The sequence below is a fragment of the Hypanus sabinus genome, chromosome 25, assembly GCF_030144855.1.
Source record: "Hypanus sabinus isolate sHypSab1 chromosome 25, sHypSab1.hap1, whole genome shotgun sequence".
Lineage (NCBI taxonomy): Eukaryota > Metazoa > Chordata > Chondrichthyes > Myliobatiformes > Dasyatidae > Hypanus > Hypanus sabinus.
The window spans coordinates 19,569,777-19,592,181 of record NC_082730.1 but is presented as its reverse complement, the minus strand read 5'-3'; the positions used below and the strand labels follow the sequence as shown (position 1 = coordinate 19,592,181).

The 22,405-nt window shown below is 41.7% G+C and overlaps 1 protein-coding gene across 3 annotated transcripts in view; it reads left to right on the top strand.

Annotated features, from left to right (window-relative positions):
- Positions 1 to 8,383: 8,383 nt before the first annotated feature.
- The window catches only part of rbbp5 (retinoblastoma binding protein 5), a 43,871-nt gene continuing 29,849 nt past the window's right edge, over positions 8,384 to 22,405 (top strand). Inside the window, exons 1-4 of one of the 3 annotated variants that reach the window (XM_059950248.1) lie at positions 8,384 to 8,616; positions 16,616 to 16,641; positions 19,003 to 19,175; positions 20,328 to 20,468. In XM_059950248.1, the coding sequence (XP_059806231.1) occupies positions 8,598 to 8,616; positions 16,616 to 16,641; positions 19,003 to 19,175; positions 20,328 to 20,468 (359 nt within the window). In that variant the 5' untranslated portion in view covers positions 8,384 to 8,597. Of the gene's footprint in view, positions 8,617 to 8,792; positions 9,171 to 16,615; positions 16,642 to 19,002; positions 19,176 to 20,327; positions 20,469 to 22,405 lie in introns of those variants that run through there. The other 2 variants (XM_059950247.1, XM_059950246.1) reach the window with 2 other exon arrangements.

Genomic DNA, 22,405 nt, shown 5'->3' with positions numbered 1-22,405 from the left:
GGATGGGAACAACAATGCCTTTGAGCGAAAAATCCTGCAAAAAGTTATGGATTCAGCCCAGTACATCATGTGTGAAGCCCTCTCAACCATTTAGCGTTGCCGTAGTAAAGCAGTTTCCATCATCAAAGATCCTCGCCACCCAGGCCATACTCTGATGGCCATGTCATCAGGTGAAAGGTACAGACGCCTCAGGACTCACACCACCATGTGCAAGAATAGTTACTGCCCCTCAACCATCAGGCTTTTGAACACAAGGGGATAGTTATGCTCATTTAAGGACTCTGTTAGATTGTTATTTCATGCTCATTATTTATTGCTATTTATTTATATCTGCATTTTCACTGTTTGTTTCCAGTTAACAGTTCCTGATGTTTACAGTTACTGTTCTATAGATTTGCTAAGTATGCCTGCTGAAAAAGAAACTCAGAGTTATATGTGCTAACATGTACGGACTCTGATAATAAGTTTTACTTTGAAGTTTGATATACTTACTGTAATTCACATTTTTTCCTGTTATTATGTAAAGCATTGTACTGCTGCTGCAAATACAACAAATTTCATGCTGTAGGCGGTAATATTAAACCTGATTCTGATTCTGTCAAGAAGTGTCGCAAAATAAATAAAACGATTATCTTGTAATGCACACAAAGTGTGAACGCAGCAAATCTGGCAGCACTTCTGGATGGGAATAATCAGTTGATATTTCTGGCAGAAACCTTTTGTCCTGATGAAGGAGCTCAGTCTGAAATGTCAGTCGTTTACTCCCCTCCATAGATGCTGCCTGACTTGCCGAGTTCTTTGAGTATTTTGTGCATATTGCTCAAGATTTGCAGAACCTCTTGTGTTTATGATTATTTTATATTTTGGTGGGTAGACAGTAACTATGTGCACAGATTTCAGCTTGCTGACAACTGCTGTGATGTGGTGTCCCAAAATCCCCACTGGAAGGAGAAGGAGCCAGGAACAGAGGCTTCACATACTGTCAGCTAATGGGAAGCTGACACTACCTACAGAGTGATAATCATTCAACAATCTCTCTGGAGTACTATATTGGTCAATCCACCAAGATAATGATAACAAAGCTGAAAGTGAAGTGTGCAGAGGGTAGGAGGCATGCAAACTTCCTTTTGGTTAGCATGAGCAGCACAGAAGAATGAAATTGGCCCCAATATTTCGTGTTGTTATTTTTGTCACTAGCAACCACCATTTGTGTCATGGACTGAGTTCTCTATGTTCCTAGAAAAAAATATAATGTGTTCACTTTGCTGATACTCGCGCTGTTTGCGACATGAACTGGCAAAATCGTATTTTGTTCATTTGTGTTCTGGAATAAGGTGGTTGCTGGCATGAGTTTTCCATAGGAATACATCAGAAAGGAAAGAAATAGAAAGGGTAAGAAGTTTTAAGTTTCTGGGCCTCTGAAGATCTATCCTGGGCCCAACATGTTAGTGCAATTTCAAAGAAGATGGAATAATGGCTATACAGCTTTATGAAAGTTCGCTTTACGCCACTTGGCTTTTACAAAAGGTTTCATAGGACCGCTCTACTTTAGGATAGCAGGGGGAGCTGATATCTCATTAGGAAGTTGAGGAGATTTGATATGGCTCCAAAGACTCTAGCAAAAATCTACAGGTGTAATGTGGAGAGCATTTTTACTGGTTGCATCACCATCTGGTAGAAAGGGGCCACCGCATGAGATCAGAAAAAGCTGCAGGAAATTGTAAACAGAGCCAGCTTCATCACGGTCACTAGCCTCTCCAGCATCTTCAGAAGGGAATGCCCCAAAATGGCGGCATTCATCATTAAGGACCCCCATCACCCAGGACATGCTCTCCTCTCATTACTATCACCAGGGATGACGTACAGGAGCATGAATATGCAGGTAGTATTAAACCTGACTCTGTTTCTGATTCTAGAGCTACGTTCTTTAAGGTTAGGGTGATGTCACTGCAATTTCTGACGTTCTCTGTAAGAAAAGGACGCCCTTCCCATGTGCATCTGGGACTCCTCTAGATGCTCCAGTTTAGTAGGTTAATTGGTCATATTAAGGTATCCTGTAATTAGCCTAGTGTTAAATTGGCGGGTTGATAGGCAGGGCCTGTTCTGCACGGTATCTCTAAGTAAATAAAACATGGGAGATGGCTCCACCTGACTGGGAAGCACTGTCTCAGATTAACCTCAGAAAACTGTTTAGGACTGAGATGAACAGGAATCTCATTGTGCAGAGGATATGAGCCTTTGGAATTCTCTGCCCTGAAAGGTGTGGATTTCCATTCAGGACGTTGATAGGTTTCTGGATTTTTAATTAAGGGATATAGGCTTAGTGTAGGTTGTTAGGTTAATGGGTTCCTGTAAAGAACTCCTGGTGTAACAAGCTGATGGAAGAATCAAGAAGGTGTGATGGTGCATGAGTGAGGGAATTAGTTACAGGAATATAAGTAGGAGAATGAGATCGCTCAAAAGGCTGGTATCGACTTGACAGGCCGAATGGCTTCCTTCTATGTCATAAGTAGATTGCAAAATGGAGCTGAGGTGGAAGATCAGCTATGCTTTGAAAAACAATGGAACAAACTCTAAGAAGGAAATGGCTTATTCCTGCCCCTCTTTCTTATGAACAGTCATCATTTAGTTTAAATTCCAGATTGGAGATATTACAATCTATAAAGGCAACTTTCTGCCATTGACTTTGTGGCTTCCAGGATCTGATAGGTGTTCTTGCCTGTCAGCTCAGAAACAGCCAACTCAGTTGCTATCAGGAAACAGCTCAACTAAAAGGATGGAGGGTGGAACTTTGGGATAAATATGACGTTTTTAATTCATCTTCACACAATTCTCAGCTTTTTGATGAGGCTGCAGTGAAGAAAGGACTTCCAGTATTCAGATCCAGCGATTGAGCGGAGTAGAATTCTTCTCCATCCTGAGCTTCTCTCTCTCTCCATGACGACCACATCTGCTGCACAGTGACATCTGCTGGAAGGATGGTGCATGTCACTGTCTGTCCTTCAGTTCAGCAGTTTGTTGGAAGCTGGAAGCCCCCGAGTGCACTGGATTCATTTTCTTTTACTAAAACAGTATTGAGAATAATGGACTTGTTTGAGAACTCTTATTTATCTGGCTTCCCCCCTAATGCTTTCATAGTAACAGGAATCATCATCTCCCCCACCCCCCCCAACACACAGACAAAATGGCCAGAATCTGGTCATTTGTAGGGTTGGAAGGTTGTTATAGGATACAACAACGGGCCCTTGTCGGGAGGCAGAGCTGGGCTGAAGGCAGATGGGTTTCAATCTGGAAAAGTGTGAAGTGATTCACTTTGGAAGGTCAAATTTGAAGGCAGAATGCAAAGTTAATGGCAGGATTCTTAGCTGTGTGGAGGGACAGAGGAGTCATGGGCGTGTCTCTAGATTCCTCAAAGTTGCCCTTCAGACTGATAGGGTGGCTAAGAAGGCATATAGTATGATGGCCTAGATTAATCAGAATCAGAATCAGGTTTAATATCACCGGCATGAAAATTTTTGTTATGCTGCAGCAGTACATTGCAATGCATAATCAAAACTGTAAATTTTGTAAATACGTATATATTTAAATAGTTAAATTAAATAAATAGTGCAAAAAGAGAAGAAAAGTAGTGAGGTAGTGTTCATGGGTTCAATGTCCATTTAGAAATCTGATGGCAGAGAGGAAGAAGCTGATCCTGAATCACTGGGAGCGTGCCTGCAGGTTCCTGTACTTCCTCCTGATAGTGGCAATGAGAGGAAGCCATGTCTTGGGTGATGACGTCCTTAACGATGGACACTGCCTTTCTGAGGCAACACTCCTTGTCGATGTTCTGGACGCTGGGGAGGCTAGTGCCTATGATGGAGCAGAGTTCATAACTTTCTGCAGCTTATTTCGATCCCATGCAGTGGCCGCCGCCACCCTTGCCCCCAAACCAGATGGTGATGCAGCCAGTCAGAATGGTCTCCACAGTACATCTGTAGAAACCTCAAATCACCTCAATATCCTAATGAAATATAGCGGCTGTTGTGCCTTTTCTGTAACTGCATCAATATGTTGGGCCCAGGATAGATCCTCAGAGATGTTGACACCCAGGAACTTGAAATTGTTTACTCTCTCTACTACTGATCCCTAGTTAAGGAATTATATGTACTCCCTTGTCCTGAAGTCCACAATCCATTCTTTGGTCTTACTGATGTTGCATGCAAGATTGTTGCTGTGACCCCACTAAGTCAGCTGATCTATCTCTATCTTGCTCCTGTACATGCTGTCATCACCATCTGACAAGATTCTGGGGGACTGAATCTAAGAGCCACGAGATAATGTTGCGGCTCTATAAAACTCTGGATAGACCACACTTGGAGAATTGTGTTCAATTCCGGTGTCCCCATTACAGGAAGGACGTGGAAGCTCTAGAGAGGGTGCAGAGGAGATTTACCAGAAAGCAGCCTGGATTGGAAAGTTTGTCTTATGAGAATAGTTTGAGCAATCTGGGGCTTTTCTCTTTAGAGTGAAGGAGGATGAGAGGAGACTTGATAGAGATGTACAAGATGATAAGAAGCCAAAGACTTTCTCCCAGGGTGGAAGTGGATAATATGAGGGGGCATACTTTTAAGAAAATTGGAGCAACGTATAGGGGGAGTTTTTCACACAGAGATAGGTGGGTCAGTGGAACATCATGCCAAGCTGGTAGTAGAGGCATTCACATTAGGAACATTTAAGAGACTCTTAGATAGGCATGTGGTTGAAAGAAAAATAGAGGGCTATGTGACAGATGGGGGGGTAGATTGATCTTAGTTGGGGGTTGAATGGCTGGCACAACATTGTGGGCTGAAGATCCTGTACTGTGCTGTACTAACCTCATGCTCCAATCTCTCATCCCACCTCAAACTACAACACAGAACTGACATCCCACCTCCACTCCACTTCCCCACCCCATCCAATATCCATCAGCTCCACTAGTGTCTGGGAATTAGTAATCCTTTGCAGTTTGCTCCTTCCCATATGCTAGTTTATCCCACTGCCACATGCTTCCCCTTACTGACAGCCACATTTCCCTGGAAGGATAGAAACAGAAGAGACTGCAGATGCTGCAATGAACTGCTTGAGGAACTTCGATGGTCAGGCAGCATCTGTGGAAGCAATGGAATAGCTGAAGTCTCAGAAACGCTATTTGCCCCCACAAATGTGTCAGCAGGGCAGCTTAGCAGTCAGTGTAATTCTTGGGTTTTGATTCCTGCTGCTGTCCATAAGGAGTCTGTACGCTCTCAATGTGAACGCATGGGTTTCCTCTGGGCGCTCCAGTTTACTCCCGCATCCTAAAAAGACGTAGGGGTTAGGTTTAGCAAGTTGTGAGCACACTACCTTGGCGCTGGAAGCATGCTGACACTTGTGGACAGCCACAGCACATTGCAAACGACGACGCTGACAAAGCATTTCATCATGTTTTGATGTGGCAAATCAAGCTAATCTTTAAAAATGCCGCTTGACCTTCCGGGTTCCTTCAGCAGTCTGGTTTTGCATTGGAGAGTATGAAGATTACATCCAATACAGAGAAGCTTGTGTGGAGCATTAACAGAGACTAATAGTGTTCAATTAAAAAAAAACATATATTGAAATCTTAACTATTTCTGTCTAGTCTCCAGCATTTTCTTTTTATAAATCAAATAATGCTGGGACCGAATGCAATTTCTGCTCTAAGTTCTAGGTGATTCCTGTGCAAATTATAACTGAGTGCCCCAAATGGTGTACAATTTCCTGCAACAGTGAATTTTCCTCTGGGATAATACAGCATCGTAGTGTGTGCTTCACACACAGTGTTTACGTGAGATCTAGACCCTGAATGACAAATCCCTTTAGTGGGACCAGTATCCAGGATTATTGCTTAAGTATCAGAATGGCTCAGTTTATGCAGTAAATTTGTGATCAGTGTTTGGGAATTCTATTATCCTGACTCCATATTATGTTGATAAGCATTAAGGTAAACACAAAAGATTCTATCGCGTAAGATTCTTCAGATGCTGGAAATCTTGAGCAACACCCACAAAATGGGGTGGCATGGTAGCATGGTGGTTAATACAACACTTTATAGTTCAGGGTTCAAATCCTGCCAACGCCTGTAAGGAGTTTGTATGTTCTCCCCGTGAGTTTCCTCCCACAGTCGGAAGACATACTGGTTGTTAGGTTAATTGGACATTGTAAAATAAATTGTCCCGTGATTAGGTTAGGGTTAAGTCTGGCGGCTGCTGGGTGACGTGGCTCGAAGATTCCACACTGTACCCCCAAAAATAAATAGACAAAACATTGGTCAGGCATCGTCGACGGAGAGGAATAAACAGGAGATGTTTTGGGCCGAGACCCAAAAGTAAAAGGTTATGGTTTCAAGCCCTACTCTGTACAATAACCATGACCTGTCACCTTTGAGGATACTTGAAGTATAATGGGGCTCTGCATCCTCAAGGGAAACAACACAGAGATTCAACAGGGAACAAAATATTACCACAATATTATTTAAAGACATTCTTAAATTATTTTAAATGTTTAAATTGTTATGCTTGTTAAATTTTACCCATCCTAATAAGGCTATCACAAGGGTAAAATGTAAGAATGGGAATCCACTTCACTCTTGCTGATGTCTCGTAACTTGGCCAACCAATGCAGGAAGGCCATGTTTCTGGGGGTGGATGTATTGGGGCTAACTCTAAACACTATTGTTCAGAAAGGTTACAAGCAGGTGGAAAGGATGAACATAAGGAGTGGATTTTGATAAAGAACCAAACTTAATCTTTTAACATGTAGATTCTGAAGTACTCAAGAGCATAATAGACCCTGTTGTATTTTCTGCAGCAATTCTGGGGTCGATAGCAAAGATCGAAGTCCGTAGGTAGATCAGAGGTCCAAAAGTCAAGGCCCAGTGGCCGAATCCACTGGGGAAGTCGAAGGCCAACGTTTGTGAGTCTGCAAGTCCAATGGAGGTTGGAGGACTGTCTGTCAGTGTGAATGAGGGAGTGGGCGGATGAGGGGGAGGAATGGGTTCTGCCTTGTTGTCGTTGTTCTGCTGAACATTGTGGGCACGCTTATGTTGGAATGTGTGGCAAATAAATTAATGAATCTGAAATTTGAAATAAATGCAGTGTAGATTGGTTTTGATCTGCCTAAGGCAATTTTTTTCATTGTTATGTAATATTATAAATAAATGATACACAGTATGAGAGATAAGGATTCCTGCTCCCATTGGATAAACTGATGGAAGATGTATTGTCTTGAACTCTTTGGCCCCATGCCCCTGTTGCTTTCCCATTCCCTAAAGCTCTTCAAATCAACTGGAAAATAACAGATTTTACATTATTCAACTGGTGTAATCCTGGCAGTCAAACAACCTTTCTTTTTTCCCAGGACACCACCATTTATTTCTTTACCTATTCAATAAACTTTTTCAAAGGAAGTGGTGAAAACTGCACAATCTTCTAGTCTAGATGTTGTTTGTAATAGCATCCTGGCACTTTATCTTCAACACCTTAAGATTCCAGTTATTCTGGAGAACTGAATTTATTTAAATCTTACATCCATCTCACAATGTGGTGGAGTAAAAATATTTGCATTATGACTCTTCTACATAATGCAAAGATTTCCACTAGTGTTGAATTCCAACACCAGTAGAAAAAATAACTCTTTACAATTGTTGTTTGTCTATTATTATGTATTGCTTTGTACTGCTGCCACAAAGTCAAATTTCACGACATACGGGAGTGATAATTAAACCTGATTCTGATTGTAATGTTTCAAGTTAAATAAAATTAACGGCATTGCCTCAAAGTTGCACATCACTACATGTTCTGGTCGATTAGTGTCAATATTAAAAATCTGCGGTAAGAACAGAATGGAAAACATAATTGCACTGGCTTTAAGGAGGAAACACACTTGGAGCTAGACAGAGGGGTGGGTGAAAGAGGTTCGCAGTTCACCTTGTTTTCTGAGAAGTCTGTAATCAGCTAGATGGAGAAAGCGCAAGGACTGACTCCACGGGATGAATCGATATCCTTTTGCACCATAACAATTCTACACCATGAAAACGGGTATTAAACAGATTTACCCACTTTGACACCAACCATAAATGTCCATCTTGGGATATGGCAGCTGTCAAAGTTTCTATCACGTAGGTGTGAAAGAATAGATTCATGGATCCATTATAACTAAAACAATTACGGAATTTGGAAGAAGACAATGAAGAATGATTTAATGATATATAAGTGATGATTAATTGAAAGATAACATAAAGATTCGGGGGTTGAATATCCTATAGTTGATGGCTTCGTTTAGGAACAGAAGCCGGAACCTTATGTGGTCGATGGTGTTCTCCGCGCAGGGGACCGTTTGTCAGGTTGGACTTGCCGCCGAGGCCTAGCGAGTTCAGGCGCCGCTTTTTGCGTCGATCCAGGGAGAGTTGAGGAAGAAAAGAGCCAAAAGCGACGGCTTCACGGAGAATGGACTGAAGGCAGTGGTCGCTCTCGGTGTGCCGGCAGAATCCGGTGCGGCGGCGTATTATCGGAGCGTGGCCCAGTGCTGAAGCGGCGGCGGTCGGAGAGCGGCAGGCGGCCAGGATGAATTTGGAGCTTCTAGGTGAGCGAGGGGAGGGGATGGGGGAAGGAGTTTGGGTATGAGTGGAAGTGAGGAGCTGAGATTTAGTGGAGGGGATGAGGGTGGAGTGGGAGTGGACGAATATCGGGCGGGAGAGTATTAAGGAGAGGAGGTATTAATGGGGCGGCTGTTGGGAGTGAATAGAGAGGGAACAGGAGGAATTGAGGGGGTGTTTGGGAGGAGGAAGGGGGAGAGGAATTGGGAATGGATGAGGGTTGAGTGAAGGGGATGGACTTATTGACCTGAATTCTGGGGTTTCTTTCTTTCTTTTGGTGTTGTCTGACTGGCTAAATTTAGTAGCCAGCTGGGATGACTTAGTGACAGCCAAAATGTATTTGTAGGTTTGATTTGTGTTGGGTAAGCAGTCAGTCTATAATGCAGCAAGCTGGATTAAATGCGAGTTGGGGAGGGAAAAGGAACAATGAAACTGGGTTCTTTGGGTGGATGGGTAGGGAAGGGTACAGCAAGACGAGAAGCAGCCAAGCAGTTGAGGAGGAATGTGAACGGAGAATGGGGAAGCTGTCAAACGGAGGCAGGTAAGGTGGGAGCAAGGTGCTGTAGGGGATCTGCCAAGTTGGGATAGAAGGGGAGAGGCAAGGGGGAGGGAACTCTCAGGGTGGGGAGGGAGTGAGGGGGCCAGCTACCAAGCAGGGGAATGTGGGAGGGGGCGCAAATGTGAATGCTGTCGTGGTGAGGGGGGGGGGGAGGAGGTGGAAGGGGGCTGAGCCTACCAGAGAGGTGGGGAAGGGAGAATACTGCCAACATTGAGGAATTTGTGTGTGGACAAAAGTGTGGTGGGAGGTGCTGCCAAGCTGGGGGGGGGGGGGGGAAGACTGGAAGGATGTGTGTGAGGTTGAGGGGATGGGTTGTAACAGCTACGTCAGAGGGGGTGGGATAGGGGAGAAGTAGCCAAGGAGGGTAAGTGGGAATGAGCTGCCAAGTTGTTGATGGTGCAACCAATTCTCTGTTGAGGAATTCAGTGACTCAAGCAGCATCTGAAGGAAGAAAGCAATTGTCAACATTTTAGGTTGAAACCCCCTGCAGTGGTCCTGATGCAGGATTTTGATCCAAAGCATTGCTAGTTCCTTTTCTCCCATTCTTTGCAGCTTGATTCATTGAGTTCTTCCAGTGGATTGTTTGTTGCTTCAGATTCTTACAGTGCCTATAATTCACCCCTCTTGGCAGTTTTCATTTCTTTTTGTTTCACAACATGGAATCATAATGGATTTAATGTGGCTTTTTTGACACTGACAGAAAAAGACTTTTATGTCAAAATGAAAACGGATGTCTTGAAAATGATCTAAATTAATTACAAATATAAAATACAAAATAATTGATTGCATAAGTATTCATCCCCTTCAAGTCAGTATTTGGTAGATGCACCTTTGGCAGCAATTACAGCCTTGAGTCTGTGTGGGTAGGTCCCTGTCAGTTTGCACATCTGGGTGCTGCACATTTTCCCTACTCTTCTTTACAAAACTTCTCAAGCTTTGTCAGATTGCACGGGGGTTATGAGAGAACAGCCCTTTTCAAGTCCAGCCGTAAATTCTCGATTGGATTGAGGTCTGGACTCTGACTTGTCCACTTCTGGACGTTAACTTTGTTGTTTTTAAGCCTGTGTAGCACTACAAATCCTATTTGTGTAGCGTTGGCTTTATGCTTGGGGTCATTGTCTTTCTGGAGAACATGTCTTCTCCCAAGTTGCAATTTTCTTGCAGCCTGCATCAGGTTTTCCTCCTGGATTTCCCTGTATTTTGCTACATTCATTTTACCCTGTACCTTCACAAGCCTTCCAGAGCCTGCTTCAGTGAAACATCCCCACAGCATGATGCAGCCACCACCAGGCTTCACGGTAGGGATGATGTGTTTTTGATGATGTGAGGTGTTTGGTTTATGCCAATATAGCGGTTAATCTGATGGCAAAAAACCTCAATTTCATCAAATCATAGAGCCTTCTTCCAGCTGCCTTCTGGCAAACTCTAGCCACTGTCCCATAAAGCTGCGACCGGTGAAGCATCCGGGCAACAGTTGTTGTATGCATAGTCTCTGAAGCTTGTAACTCCTCCAGAGTTATCATAGGTCTCTTAGTGGCCTCCCTCACGAGTTCCCTTCTTTCACGGTCACTCAATTTTTGAGAACGGCCTGCTCTAAGTGGATTTACTACAGTGCCATATTCTTCCATTTCTTGATGATTGATTCAACTGTACTCCAAGGGATATTCAATGACTTGGAAATTTTCTTGTATCCATCTCCTGACTTATGCTTTTCAATAACCTTTTCGCAGTTGCTTGGAGTGTTCTTTTGTCTTTATGGTGTAGTATTTCCTAGGATACTGATTCACCAGCAGTTGGACCTTCCAGATACAGGTGGTTTTTTTCTTACTACAATCTATTGATATTCCTTGACTGCGTACAGATCTTCAAAAACAGATCTCCATTTAACTAATTATGTGACTTTTAAAGCCATTTGGCTGCATCAATGATGATTTGGTGTGTCATATTAAAGGAGGATGAATACATATGCAATCAATTATTTTGCGTTTAATATTTGCAATTAATTTAGATCATTTTGTAGAGATCTGTTTTCACTTTGATATGGAAGAGTCTTTCTTTTGATCACTGTTGAAAGAGCCAGATTAAATCCAGTATGATTCAAAGTTTGAAGCCAATAAAACATGAAAACTTCCAGGGTGGGTGAATAATTTTCATAGGCACTCTATTTCTCTGTGCTTCAACTCCTAGCTAGTTTGATGAGGGGGAAGGCTGATTAAGAATGGGGGTAGTGGTAGGCACTTCTGGATAAAGGGTTTCAGCCACATCTGTGGACTAGATATATGGGATTGGTTGGCAGTTTGAAAGTTGAAGCTGAGAACCTGATCCCATGCTTACCAGGCATCCAAATAAAGTCAGGTTGGTCTAGAAATGGCATGTGGTTACTCAGTTATGGAAAATTTATTAGGATTATGAGAGACAGAATTATGGTAAATTGCCAGAGTCATTTTTCCCAGGGTGGAAATGTCAATTAGTAGAGAGTATGGGATTTAGGTGGCTGGGGAAAGTTTAAAGAATATTTATAAGGTAAGATTTTTTTGTGCAGGGAGCAGTAGGTGTTTGGACACAATGTTAAATATGATAGCAATATTTAAGAGCATTTAGACACATGAACAGGCAGGGAAATAGAGCAGTGGTTCCCATCCTGGGGTCCGAGGACTCCTTGCTTAGTCCATGGTATAATAAAGGTTGTGAACCCCCCAGAATAGAGGGATACAGCCTGCAGTGTGCAAATGTATGGGGTTAGTTTAATTCAGTACACTGTTTGTGGGTAATTGATGTAAAATTTGTTAGAAGTGTATCAAATCTTGGTGATTTAGGTTAAATGGAGAAACATTTCCTATTAGAACAAGACTGGAAGAACAGTGCAGGGGTAAAATGATTGGTAAAAATCCACAGATGACATGAAGAATCCTAATGCAGAAACTAGGCATCTTTGGTAATCTGCCTAAATGTGAGATGGGTTCAGTCTTGGCTGTGACTCTGAAAAGAGAATTAGATAGAACTTTGAAAGTAAAAAAAAAAGACTGGCTAGTTGGGAAAGAGCAGGGCAATGGGACTGAAATCTTTGTTCTGTGTAGAATTGGTACTGACTAGATATGACATTTGACCTTCTGCACTGTAATGACTCTGTTATAACTTGTGCTGATCGACGGTATCATAGCACTGCTGAGTGTGATGGTGAGTCAGCCATTGCACCCAATGCTAGGAAAAGTCTGCCAGGATACACAATTCTAAAAAGAAAAGTGAAAAGGTTCAAAAAGCAGTCTTGTGTGCTTGTGAGTTCTTTGCCACTTTTCAGTTCCATGTTCAAAATTTCAGATTAATAATTGTACCTCTTTGAATGAATGGGAATTCTACCACTGCGACTAAATCTGCCCTGGGCCCATCATATAAGTGCAAGACAGCATGACAACTTGGGAGCTGTGGAGATCTGCCATGATATCAAAACCTTGACAGACCTCTATAGATATGTAGTGGAAAGTGTATTGACTGGTTGGATTATGGCCTGGTATGGGAATACCAATGCCATTGAACGGAAATTCCTACAAAAGATAGTGGATTCGGCCCAGTCCATCAGATGCAAAGCCTTCCCAACCAGCAAGCCCATCTACATAAAATGTTGCCTTAGAAAAGCAGCATCCATTATCAAAGATCCTCACCACCCAGGCCGTGCTCTATTCCCGCTGCTGCCATCAGGTTGAAAGTACAAGTGCCTCAAACTCAGACCACAAGGTTCAAGAACAGTTACTACCACTGAACCATCAGGCTCTTGAACGAAAGAGGATAATTACACTCATCTATTGAGATACTCCCCTGACCAATGATCTCACTTTAAAGACTCTTTATCTTATTGCTATTTATTGCTCCTGATTTGTATTTCCATTTGCACAATTTGTTGTCTTCTATGCTCTACATGATCTTTCATTGATCCTGTTTACAGTTACTATTCTATAGATTTGCTGAGTATGCCCGCAGAAAAATGAATGTCAGGGTTGTATGTGGTGACATGTATGAACTCTGATAATTTTACTTTAAAGTTTGAACTAAACAAATCTACTTGCTGACTATGGATGGAGAACTAGCTATGGATAGTAGCTTCATAAATGTTGAATATTATGGGCTTACTTGATTCTGGATTGAATAGAGTTTGCAGTATTTTGTTTTTTAAATGATACTTAGCTGTAACATAGAAAATCCAGCCAGTAAGATTCTACTCATAAGTTACCTATAAGAGGTGGTCACATGCATTTATATATTCTTTATCGTAGCAAGTGAAGGAAAATTTGGCTTTTGAATTCCTCCACTGATGAAAGATTCAAGTTGACCAGGTTGGAGATTCCAGATTCAAGTTGGAGAAGTCGCTGGGATGAGACAAAATATACCCCAGGCTACTGTGGGAGGCGAGGGAGGAGATTGCTGAGCCTCTGGCAATTATCTTTGCATCATCAATAGGGATGAGAACGGTTCCAGAGGTTTGGAGGGTTGTGAATGTTGTTCTTTTATTCAAGAAAGGGAGTAGAGATAGACCAGAAAATTATAGACCAGTGGTTGGTAAGTTGATGGAGAAGATCCTGAGAAGTAGGATTTATGAACATTTGGAGAGGTATAATATCATTAAGAGAAGTCAGCATGGCTTTGTCAAGGGCAGGTCGTGCCTTACGAGCCTGATTGAATTTTTTGAGGATGTGACTAAACACATTGATGAAGGAAGAGCACTAGATGTAGTGTATATGGATTTCAGCAAGGCATTTGATAAGGTACCCCATGCAAGGCTTATTGAGAAAGTAAGGAGGCATGGGATCCAAAGGGGACATTACTTTGTGGATCCAGAACTGGCTAGCCCACAGAAGGCAAAGGGTGGTCGTAGACGGGTGATATTCTGCATGGAGGTTGGTCAGCAGTGGAGTGCCTCAGGGATCTGTTCTGGGACCCTTACTCTTTGTGATTTTTATAAATGACCTGGATGAGGAAGTAGAGGGTTGGTTAGTAAATTTGCTGATGACACTAAGGTTGGAGGTGTTGTGGATAGTGTAGAGGGCTGTCAGAGGTTACAGCGGGACATTGATAAGATGCAAAACTGGGCTGAGAAGTGGCAGATAGAGTTCAACCTAGATAAGTGTGAAGTGGTTCATTTTGGTAGGTCAAATATGATGGCAGAATATAGTATTAATGGTAAGACTCTTGGCAGTGGGGAAGATCAGAGGGATCTTGGGGTCCGAGTCCATAGAACGCTCAAAGCAGCTGCGCAGGTTGACTCAGTGGTTAAGAAGGCGTACGCTGTATTGGCCTTCATCAATCATGGAATTGAATTTAGGAGCCAAGGGGTAAAGTTGCCGCTATATAGGACCCTGGTCAGACCCCACTTGGAGAACTGTGCTCAGTTCTGGTCGCCTCACTACAGGAAGGATGTGGAAACCATAGAAAGGGTGCAGAGGAAATTTACAAGGATGTTGCCTGGATTGGGAAGCATGTCTTATGAGGATAGGTTAAGTGAACTCGGCCTTTTCTCCTTGGAGTGAAGGAAGGTGAGAGGTAACTTGATAGAGGTGTATAAGATGATGAGAGTTATTGATCGTGTGGATAGTCAGAGGCATTTTCCCAGGGCTGAAATGGTTACCACAAGAGGACATGGGTTTAAGGTGCTGGGGAGTAGGTACAGAGGAGATGTCAGGGTTGTTTTTTTATACAGAGAGTGGTGAGTGTGTGGAATGGGCTGCCGGCAAAGGTGGTGGAGGTGGATACGATAGGGTCTTTTAAGAGACTTTTGGATAGGTACATGGAGCTTAAAAAAATATAGGGCTATAGGTAAGCCTAGTAATTTCTAGGGTAGGGACATGTTCAGCACAACCTTGTGGGCTGAAGGGCCTGTATTGTGCTGTAGGTTTTCTATGTTTCTATGTCTGCTGATTTGGTTATTCATAAACACTGGTTTATTTAATTGTTAAATTATTGAAGAATTCTTAACAAATAAATTTATACAACTAGAGGCCATGAGTCTCTAAAAGTCCATCTTCTCCATGGATCAAATAAAGTAGGAATGGTGTACATGGGATTCGAGGATGAAACTTTGAGCTCAAATTTTCCATATCATGACTTCACAGTCACAGGAAATCCAGGAAATTTTTTTTTCCTTCCTTCAAGGAGAAAGTATTCTTGCATCCCCTGTGACTAGCAACCTGAGCTGCCTGGAAATATCCCGTATTCGATTTTGGAAAGTTCAGAAAGGAATTGGACAAAATGTATGGGGCTATTTCAAAAGAACAGAAAAGTTATGGGTGCTTGTCTTTCATAGAGGCAGCAGTGCCATTGTGTGCCAAATGCTCCCATTTTATTTTCTAAGTCCGTAAGACATTGGAGCAGAATTAGGCCATTTGGCCCATCGAGTCTGCTCTGCCATTCAATCATGGCTGATCCTTTTCTTGTTTCTCCTCCTTAAGGGGTAGGCCATTTAGAACTGAGATGCGGAAAAACTTTTTCACCCGGAGAGCGGTGGATATGTGGAATGCTCTGCCCCAGAAGGCAGTGGAGGCCAAGTCTCTGGATGCATTCAAGAGAGAGTTGGATAGAGCTCTTATAGATAGCAGGGTCAAGGGATATGGAGAGAGGGCAGGAACGGGGTACTGATTGTGTATGATCAGCCATGATCACAGTGAATGGTGGTGCTGGCTAGAAGGGCCGAATGGCCTACTCCTGCACCTATTGTCTATTGTTTGTCTATTAACCCCATTTCCAGGTCTTCTCCCCGTAACCTTTATTTCCATGTCCAATCAAGAATCTTATCAATTTCTGCCTTGAATACACCCAACGACCTGGCCTCCACAGCTGAACATGGCAACACATTCCACAAGTTCACAACGCTCTGGCTAAAGAGATTTCTCCGCATCTTTGTTTTGAATGGATGCTCCTCTATCCTGAGGCTGTGCCCTCTTGTTCTAGACTCTCCCACCATGGGAAACATTCTTTCCACATCTACTCTGTCCAGGCTTTTCAACATTCGAAGGGTTTCAATGAGATCCCCACTTATCTTTCTAAATTCCAGTGATTGCAGATCCAGAGGCATCAAACATTCCTCGTATGATAATTCTTTCATTCCTGGAATCATTCTTGTGAACTTCCTCTGGACTGTCTCCAATGGCAGCACACCTCTTCTAAGATGAGGAGCCCAAACTCTAGGTGAGGCCTCACCAGTGCCTGATAAAGCCTCAGCATCACATCCCTGCTGCTATATTCTAGACCTCTTGAAATGAATGCTAACATTGCATTTGCCTTCCTCACCATAAGAAACCTAAAGATGAACATGTTGGGGCAGAACAGTATCTTTAAAGCTGGAAATCATGACAGAATAAAGGTAAAACCTGCTTGAATAATTATCGGCGGTGTGTCTTGGTATTCTAAATGATCGGTTTTCACTTTCTCTTTTTAAACAGAGTCCTTTGGACAGAACTATCCAGAGGTAAGCCTTTTTAATATGCTGTCTTTTGTTCTTAGCTGTTATTTTAGCAGCAATCTGAGCAATATAATCTCTTCCTATAATTTGTGATTTTATTTGAGTAGATTGTTTACTATATTGGTGTGGAAGAAAAGGGTTTCTGTTTATAGCCACCATTTAGCAGTCCCACTACTGGGGAAAGGGGACTGGCCCCTTGAAATAGGCTGGAGTCAGGGTACTCATAAATCAAGTAAATGGTTCTAAAGATGAGGTTTTAAACTAAAAATTGCATGTAAGGGTTCTAGTGAGGGGAAATAAAGAAAACAACACATGGAAAAAAGAAAAGACAAGCTGATAATGCAGAGTGATGGAATAGGTGTCAGAGTGTGTCAAGAAGGGCTGGAACACACAAATGTGAGACTGTAACCTCCATTTGCAGAAATGGCAACAAACTGCTATACCCTTTGTCTCCAAGGTTGTAGTATTCATAGCAAGACAAATAAGTTAGTGATACATATAGAAGTAATTCAGCACAGTCAAATATGATTTATTTATGGAGTAATGGTTGTAATTGATCGTTGGGGAAATATAATACCAGGATAGCCAACTTTTAGAAGACTTAGATAAAATGGGTAGCAGGAAAGAATAACCCTGATGATTAAAGTCAGCAGGATCTTAGCCCAAAAACCAGAATTATTGTTAGCGATGCAAGTAAACAGACAGCAGTGATGGGAATAAGACGGCATTGGGGTGCTACAGTTAGTGCAGATGTATCCCAGCTCCAGAGACCTGGGTTCAATTCTTATTTCCTATGCTGTGTGAATTTCCATTTTTTTCTGCAACTGTGTGGATTTCTCTGGTTGGTCCGCTTTCCTCCTACATACTTTCTGGTTGTTAAATGAAGGAGCTACTGAGATAAACAGTTCCTGAGGTAGGTATGTAGTAGAAAAATTTGTCTGTGTGTGCAGGGTGGTTGATGGTCAATGCACATGCTTAAGAGAATAGGTTGTAAGGAAATAAGTGGGGAATGAGGGCTGACTAGGAATTACGTTGCTCTGGACAATATATTATCTTGATGACCCAAGTGGCTGTCTCCTGTTTCATAAGGAAATCTGAAATATTATTTAGTGTCCTTAAATATAAATTATAAATCAGAAAACTAGAAGGGCAGGTAACAAAATGAACGTGGCACTGAGTTAAAAGATCCTGATTTTATTGAATGCTTGAGTACTCCTGAAGGGCCGAATGGCCTACTCTTGTTTTATCTTTTCATTTTGTCGTTTTACCTCTGTGATTGTTTTGATTCCTGTCATTGAATGAAACCCTTTCTTTCAGTGTGTATTTTAAAATAGTTGCATTGATTTGTACTTGAAGTTGGTTGTAAGTGTAGAACCACTCATGACTTGGCCGAAAAGAAGCACAGATCTAAATGTTAGGATTTAAACAATATTTTATCACTGAATTTATGAATCTGGGCTGATGTTTTAGTATAGTAGAGCTGCCTAAAAGCAAATATTTTGCATTGTTTCTCGTTCTCAGGATATCATACAGTGATTCTCACAATCCTTGACCTACACAGACTTTTTCAGCAGGCTGCTGATTCTATCTTCCCTGGCTGGTGTCTGAGGCTCTACTTGAATGTTTGGAACTTGGGCATCATGATTGATCCTCCAAAAGCATATTTCTCTACATCATCAAAACCACCCACTTTTACCTCTAAGTTTTTAGTCACCTTCCTGCCTCAGTTCATTTACTGCTGAAAGATTCATTAGTGCTTTTACCACCTTTCAGCTTGAATGTTTCAGTAACCTCCTGAATTTTTCCCTTGTTGCATCCTCCTTAATAAACTCATTCAGAATTCTCTGCACACCTGGACTAGTGTTAGGTGCTGTTCGCTTATCACCTTTGTGCCCAATGACTTGCAACAAACAATCTGCTGGAAGAAGTCAGTGGGGCAAGGAGCAGTCGTGGTAAGAAAAGAAGTGTCAAGATTTCGGGTTGATATCCTGATTCAAAACTGAGCGAAGAGGCAAAGTGGCCAGTATAATAAGGAGAAGGAGAGTGGTGAGAAAGGATTCTGAGGTGATTGGTGTTCTAAGATGGAAGGCAGGTAGCACCACCCCCCCATCCCAACTCTCATTTCACTTGACCTTTTGTCAATGTAAGAAGCCCTTCAATTTCCTCCCTAGATCTCCAGCCTAAAAAATACTTGATCAGATTTTCTCACCCACAAGGTGCAGGTAACCCAGTTGAAGTTACCTTCTCCTTTGAAATCTCTTGCAGAATTTTAAAAATTATATTATAGTTGCTATGTAAATATATGATTATTTTGATGTAAGTTATATTTCTTTCTGATGTGATTAAGTATATACTTTTAACATGTAGGAGGCAGATGGAACTCTGGACTGCATCAGCATGGCCCTCACCTGCACCTTTAACAGGTGGGGTACGCTGCTGGCTGTTGGTTGTAATGATGGACGCATCGTCATTTGGGACTTCCTGACAAGAGGAATCGCCAAGATCATCAGTGCGCACATACATCCAGTTTGCTCACTATGGTAATTTATTATTTGTGTGGCGGGGTCTCATGTATTTAACAAATAATATGCATGTTGCAAAGCCCCAGATTCAAGGGCTTGTTCCATGAAGAAGGATTGCCTTACACGGTCTGGAGTTTGGAAGAATGAGAAGTAAACTTTTTGAAATATATAACATTTTGGTAAGTGCTGAGGCTTTGGTTCCATGAACTCGAGAGGATTGTGAGTTCTGTGATGTTCCTTCAGAGTGAGGGATTGATCATTTAAGCCTGTGATAAGGAGAGATGTTTGCATGCAGAGCATTTTAAATCTTTGGAACTCATTGCCCCTTGGTTCACTGTGGGTGCTCAGTATGTGAGTTTATTCACAGCTGAGATCAGTACATTTATTTTGGGGGATCTCTCTTGGAATTGGAGGGTATAGAGGTAGTGCAATTGAGCATGCAACACATAGGATTATCAGTGATTTTGCTGCATGACACAGTGGGGCCTTTGGACTGCTCCTGATTCTAATATTAGTTCCCACTTCTCACTTATCTTTATCCTGATTGTAACTAGCTAGTTGCATGTTACCTCCTGACTAGATAATTCTGTGAACAACAAGCCACCAGAACAATGTTACTGTGCTTTACTTTTTGCTTGTTCTTTCTCAGTGTGCATTTCTATAACGTCTCCAATTGCTTTCACCTTCATGAAATCTTTTCTGTTATCAATGCAATTAAATACTGGAACAACAATGATGCATAATCTGCATTTTGCAGAGCCTTTTGTTAGTAGAACATTATCCTTTTGAGCTCAGTTATTACAGTTCCTGTTACAGTTTGGCTACTGTTAGAAGCATCTGTTGAACTAACCTTATGTATGTTTAAAAGTATAATAATTTTGTTAACAGCCCCTGTTGAATTGTTTTAGTTTTGGCATTCATTACTTTGAGTCTTTGGAGGCTCATTGGTTTGGTTATGCACTGGACAGAGTTTTTTCTACCTTTTCCCTTTACTAGAGAGGATTACATTTTTATTTTGCCTGTGTTTTAATGTTCCATATTGTGACTGAATTTTTTAAAGGTACAATGGTTAATATTGGGATTATAAATAAAAGACAGTGTACCTATGCCAAACAAAATACTGAGTTCTTATCTGCTTACTAATTAATGTTAATATTTTATATCTTGCAGTTGGAGCCGAGATGGGCATAAGTTAGTCAGTGCTTCCACTGATAACATAGTGTCCCTTTGGGATGTCCTGTCTGGAGACTGTGACCAAAGGTTCCGCTTTCCTTCACCCGTTCTCAAAGTTCAGTTCCACCCTCGAGATCAGTAAGTATTCTAACAATTGAAACAGATTGTCATAAAGGTAAAAACTCTCACGGCCTTAAACTGTAAAACTTCCTCGATACTCTGAAGAAAAAATTTGAGATAAATTTTTCAAATATTTCTAAGTTCCATGCCAGACTTTGAAAGCATGAGAATTAAGTAATTTTCTTCAGTGTTTAAAGGGGTTGGACTTCTTCAATTATTTCTTGATAATATGGGGATGAATGTGGCATTAAATGGCAATAAATTAATAATAATTGGTCAAGAGTATGGCAAGTGTGGAGTGATTATTTGAGTAATTATTTCTCTATCATGCAAACTATAGTAAGGTTACTTCTTCCATCTTCTCTCTATTTATACTAGCTCTGAAAAGCTTTGCATTGCCCCAGTTATTCGAAATAGATGCTTTAGTTTTCTGCCTCTCTTTGTTCCTTGCATCCTTTAATAGTTCCTGATTCTGTTGTACATTCTCTACTGGTTTGTGTGAGAAGGAAACTCTTGAGGTATTCTGAGAATGCTGTCACCTGCCTGAATGTATTCAGCTTTGGCTCAACATCTCTCTTAATGTTCCCTGAAACTTTGTAGTGCCAGGATTTGCCACTACCACTGGGGAAAAGAAATTACCCTGGATGTTAGAACATAGAACAATACATCAAAGTACAGTCCTTCAGCTCATGATGTTGTGCCAGCATTTTAACTTGCTCTACCATCAATCCAATCCTTCCGTCCTACATAATATGGTACCGTAGTGGTTAGCACAACGATTTACAGTACAGGTAGGTGACCCGGGTTCAATTCCTGCTGCTGCCTGTAAGGAGTTAGTACGTTCTTCCTGTGACCCTCTGGGTCACCCTCCCATGCTTCGGTTTCCTTACACATTCCAAAGACATTGGTTGGTTGGTTAATTGGTTCATTGTAAATTGTCCCATGATTAGGCTAGGATTAAATTGGAGGGGGTGGGGTGGGGTTGTTGGGCAGAGTGGCTCGAAGATCTGGAAGGGCCTATTCCATGCTGTATCTCAATAAAATTTTTTAAAAAAAGCCCATAAGCCTACATTTTCCTTTTTTCCATGTGCCTAGTTAAGAGTCTCTTAGTTTAGTGTCCCCGTCACAGACTGAAACTGCTTTTAAAATGGTCACTGAAAACATATTTAGTATAAAGAGAAATCCGCCCCTGTTTGGCTGATCTCAAGTATACCTGATGCTTTTGATATCCTCATCATTATTAAAATTTTTCAATTGGGTCCTAATAGTGGCTAAGAAATGGTGTTATTTTCTGAATTCAAATATAGCAACTAAGTTGATGAAAGTTTACAAATAAAGCTTGAGCGTTAAACTGGAAACACTTGGCAGGGCAGTGAATATCAGCTAAGAGGGTCATACAGGTAATCCTTCAGATTGCTGATAGTTTTGCATGTCAAGAGCTTTACTGCTGGGCAGTAGTGAGGAAACGTTTCCCTGTTTGGGTGCTGCCTTTTGGATTAAACATTGTGCCAAGTAACGGTCCAGACTGCGGACAAGGAAGATAATGTGAGGAAAACAGGAGAGGAAGTAAACTGATGAATGTATTTATCCCTCAGTTGACATTTCTATAAAAGCAGATTATCTGGTCATTATCACTTAGTGGGAGCTTAGTGTATAAATTGTTTCCTGCATTTCCTACATTGCAACAGTAACTGAAGTATTTAGGCTACATCCACACTAGACCAGATAATTTTGAAAACGCTAGTTTCACGTAAAAATGATAGGTGTCCACACCAGGTGTTTTTGAAAATACCTAGGTCCACATTAAAACGGGTATTTGGGCGAATCTCCTCCTACTGGGCTTGCGCAGGACACATCTACAGAAAACAAGCGACATGTTTGGTGTCAAATCTCGCTGTGAAAGACTTGGTGCACGTTTGTCCAGTTACAGACTAGAAAAAGTTAAAAATGGAAAT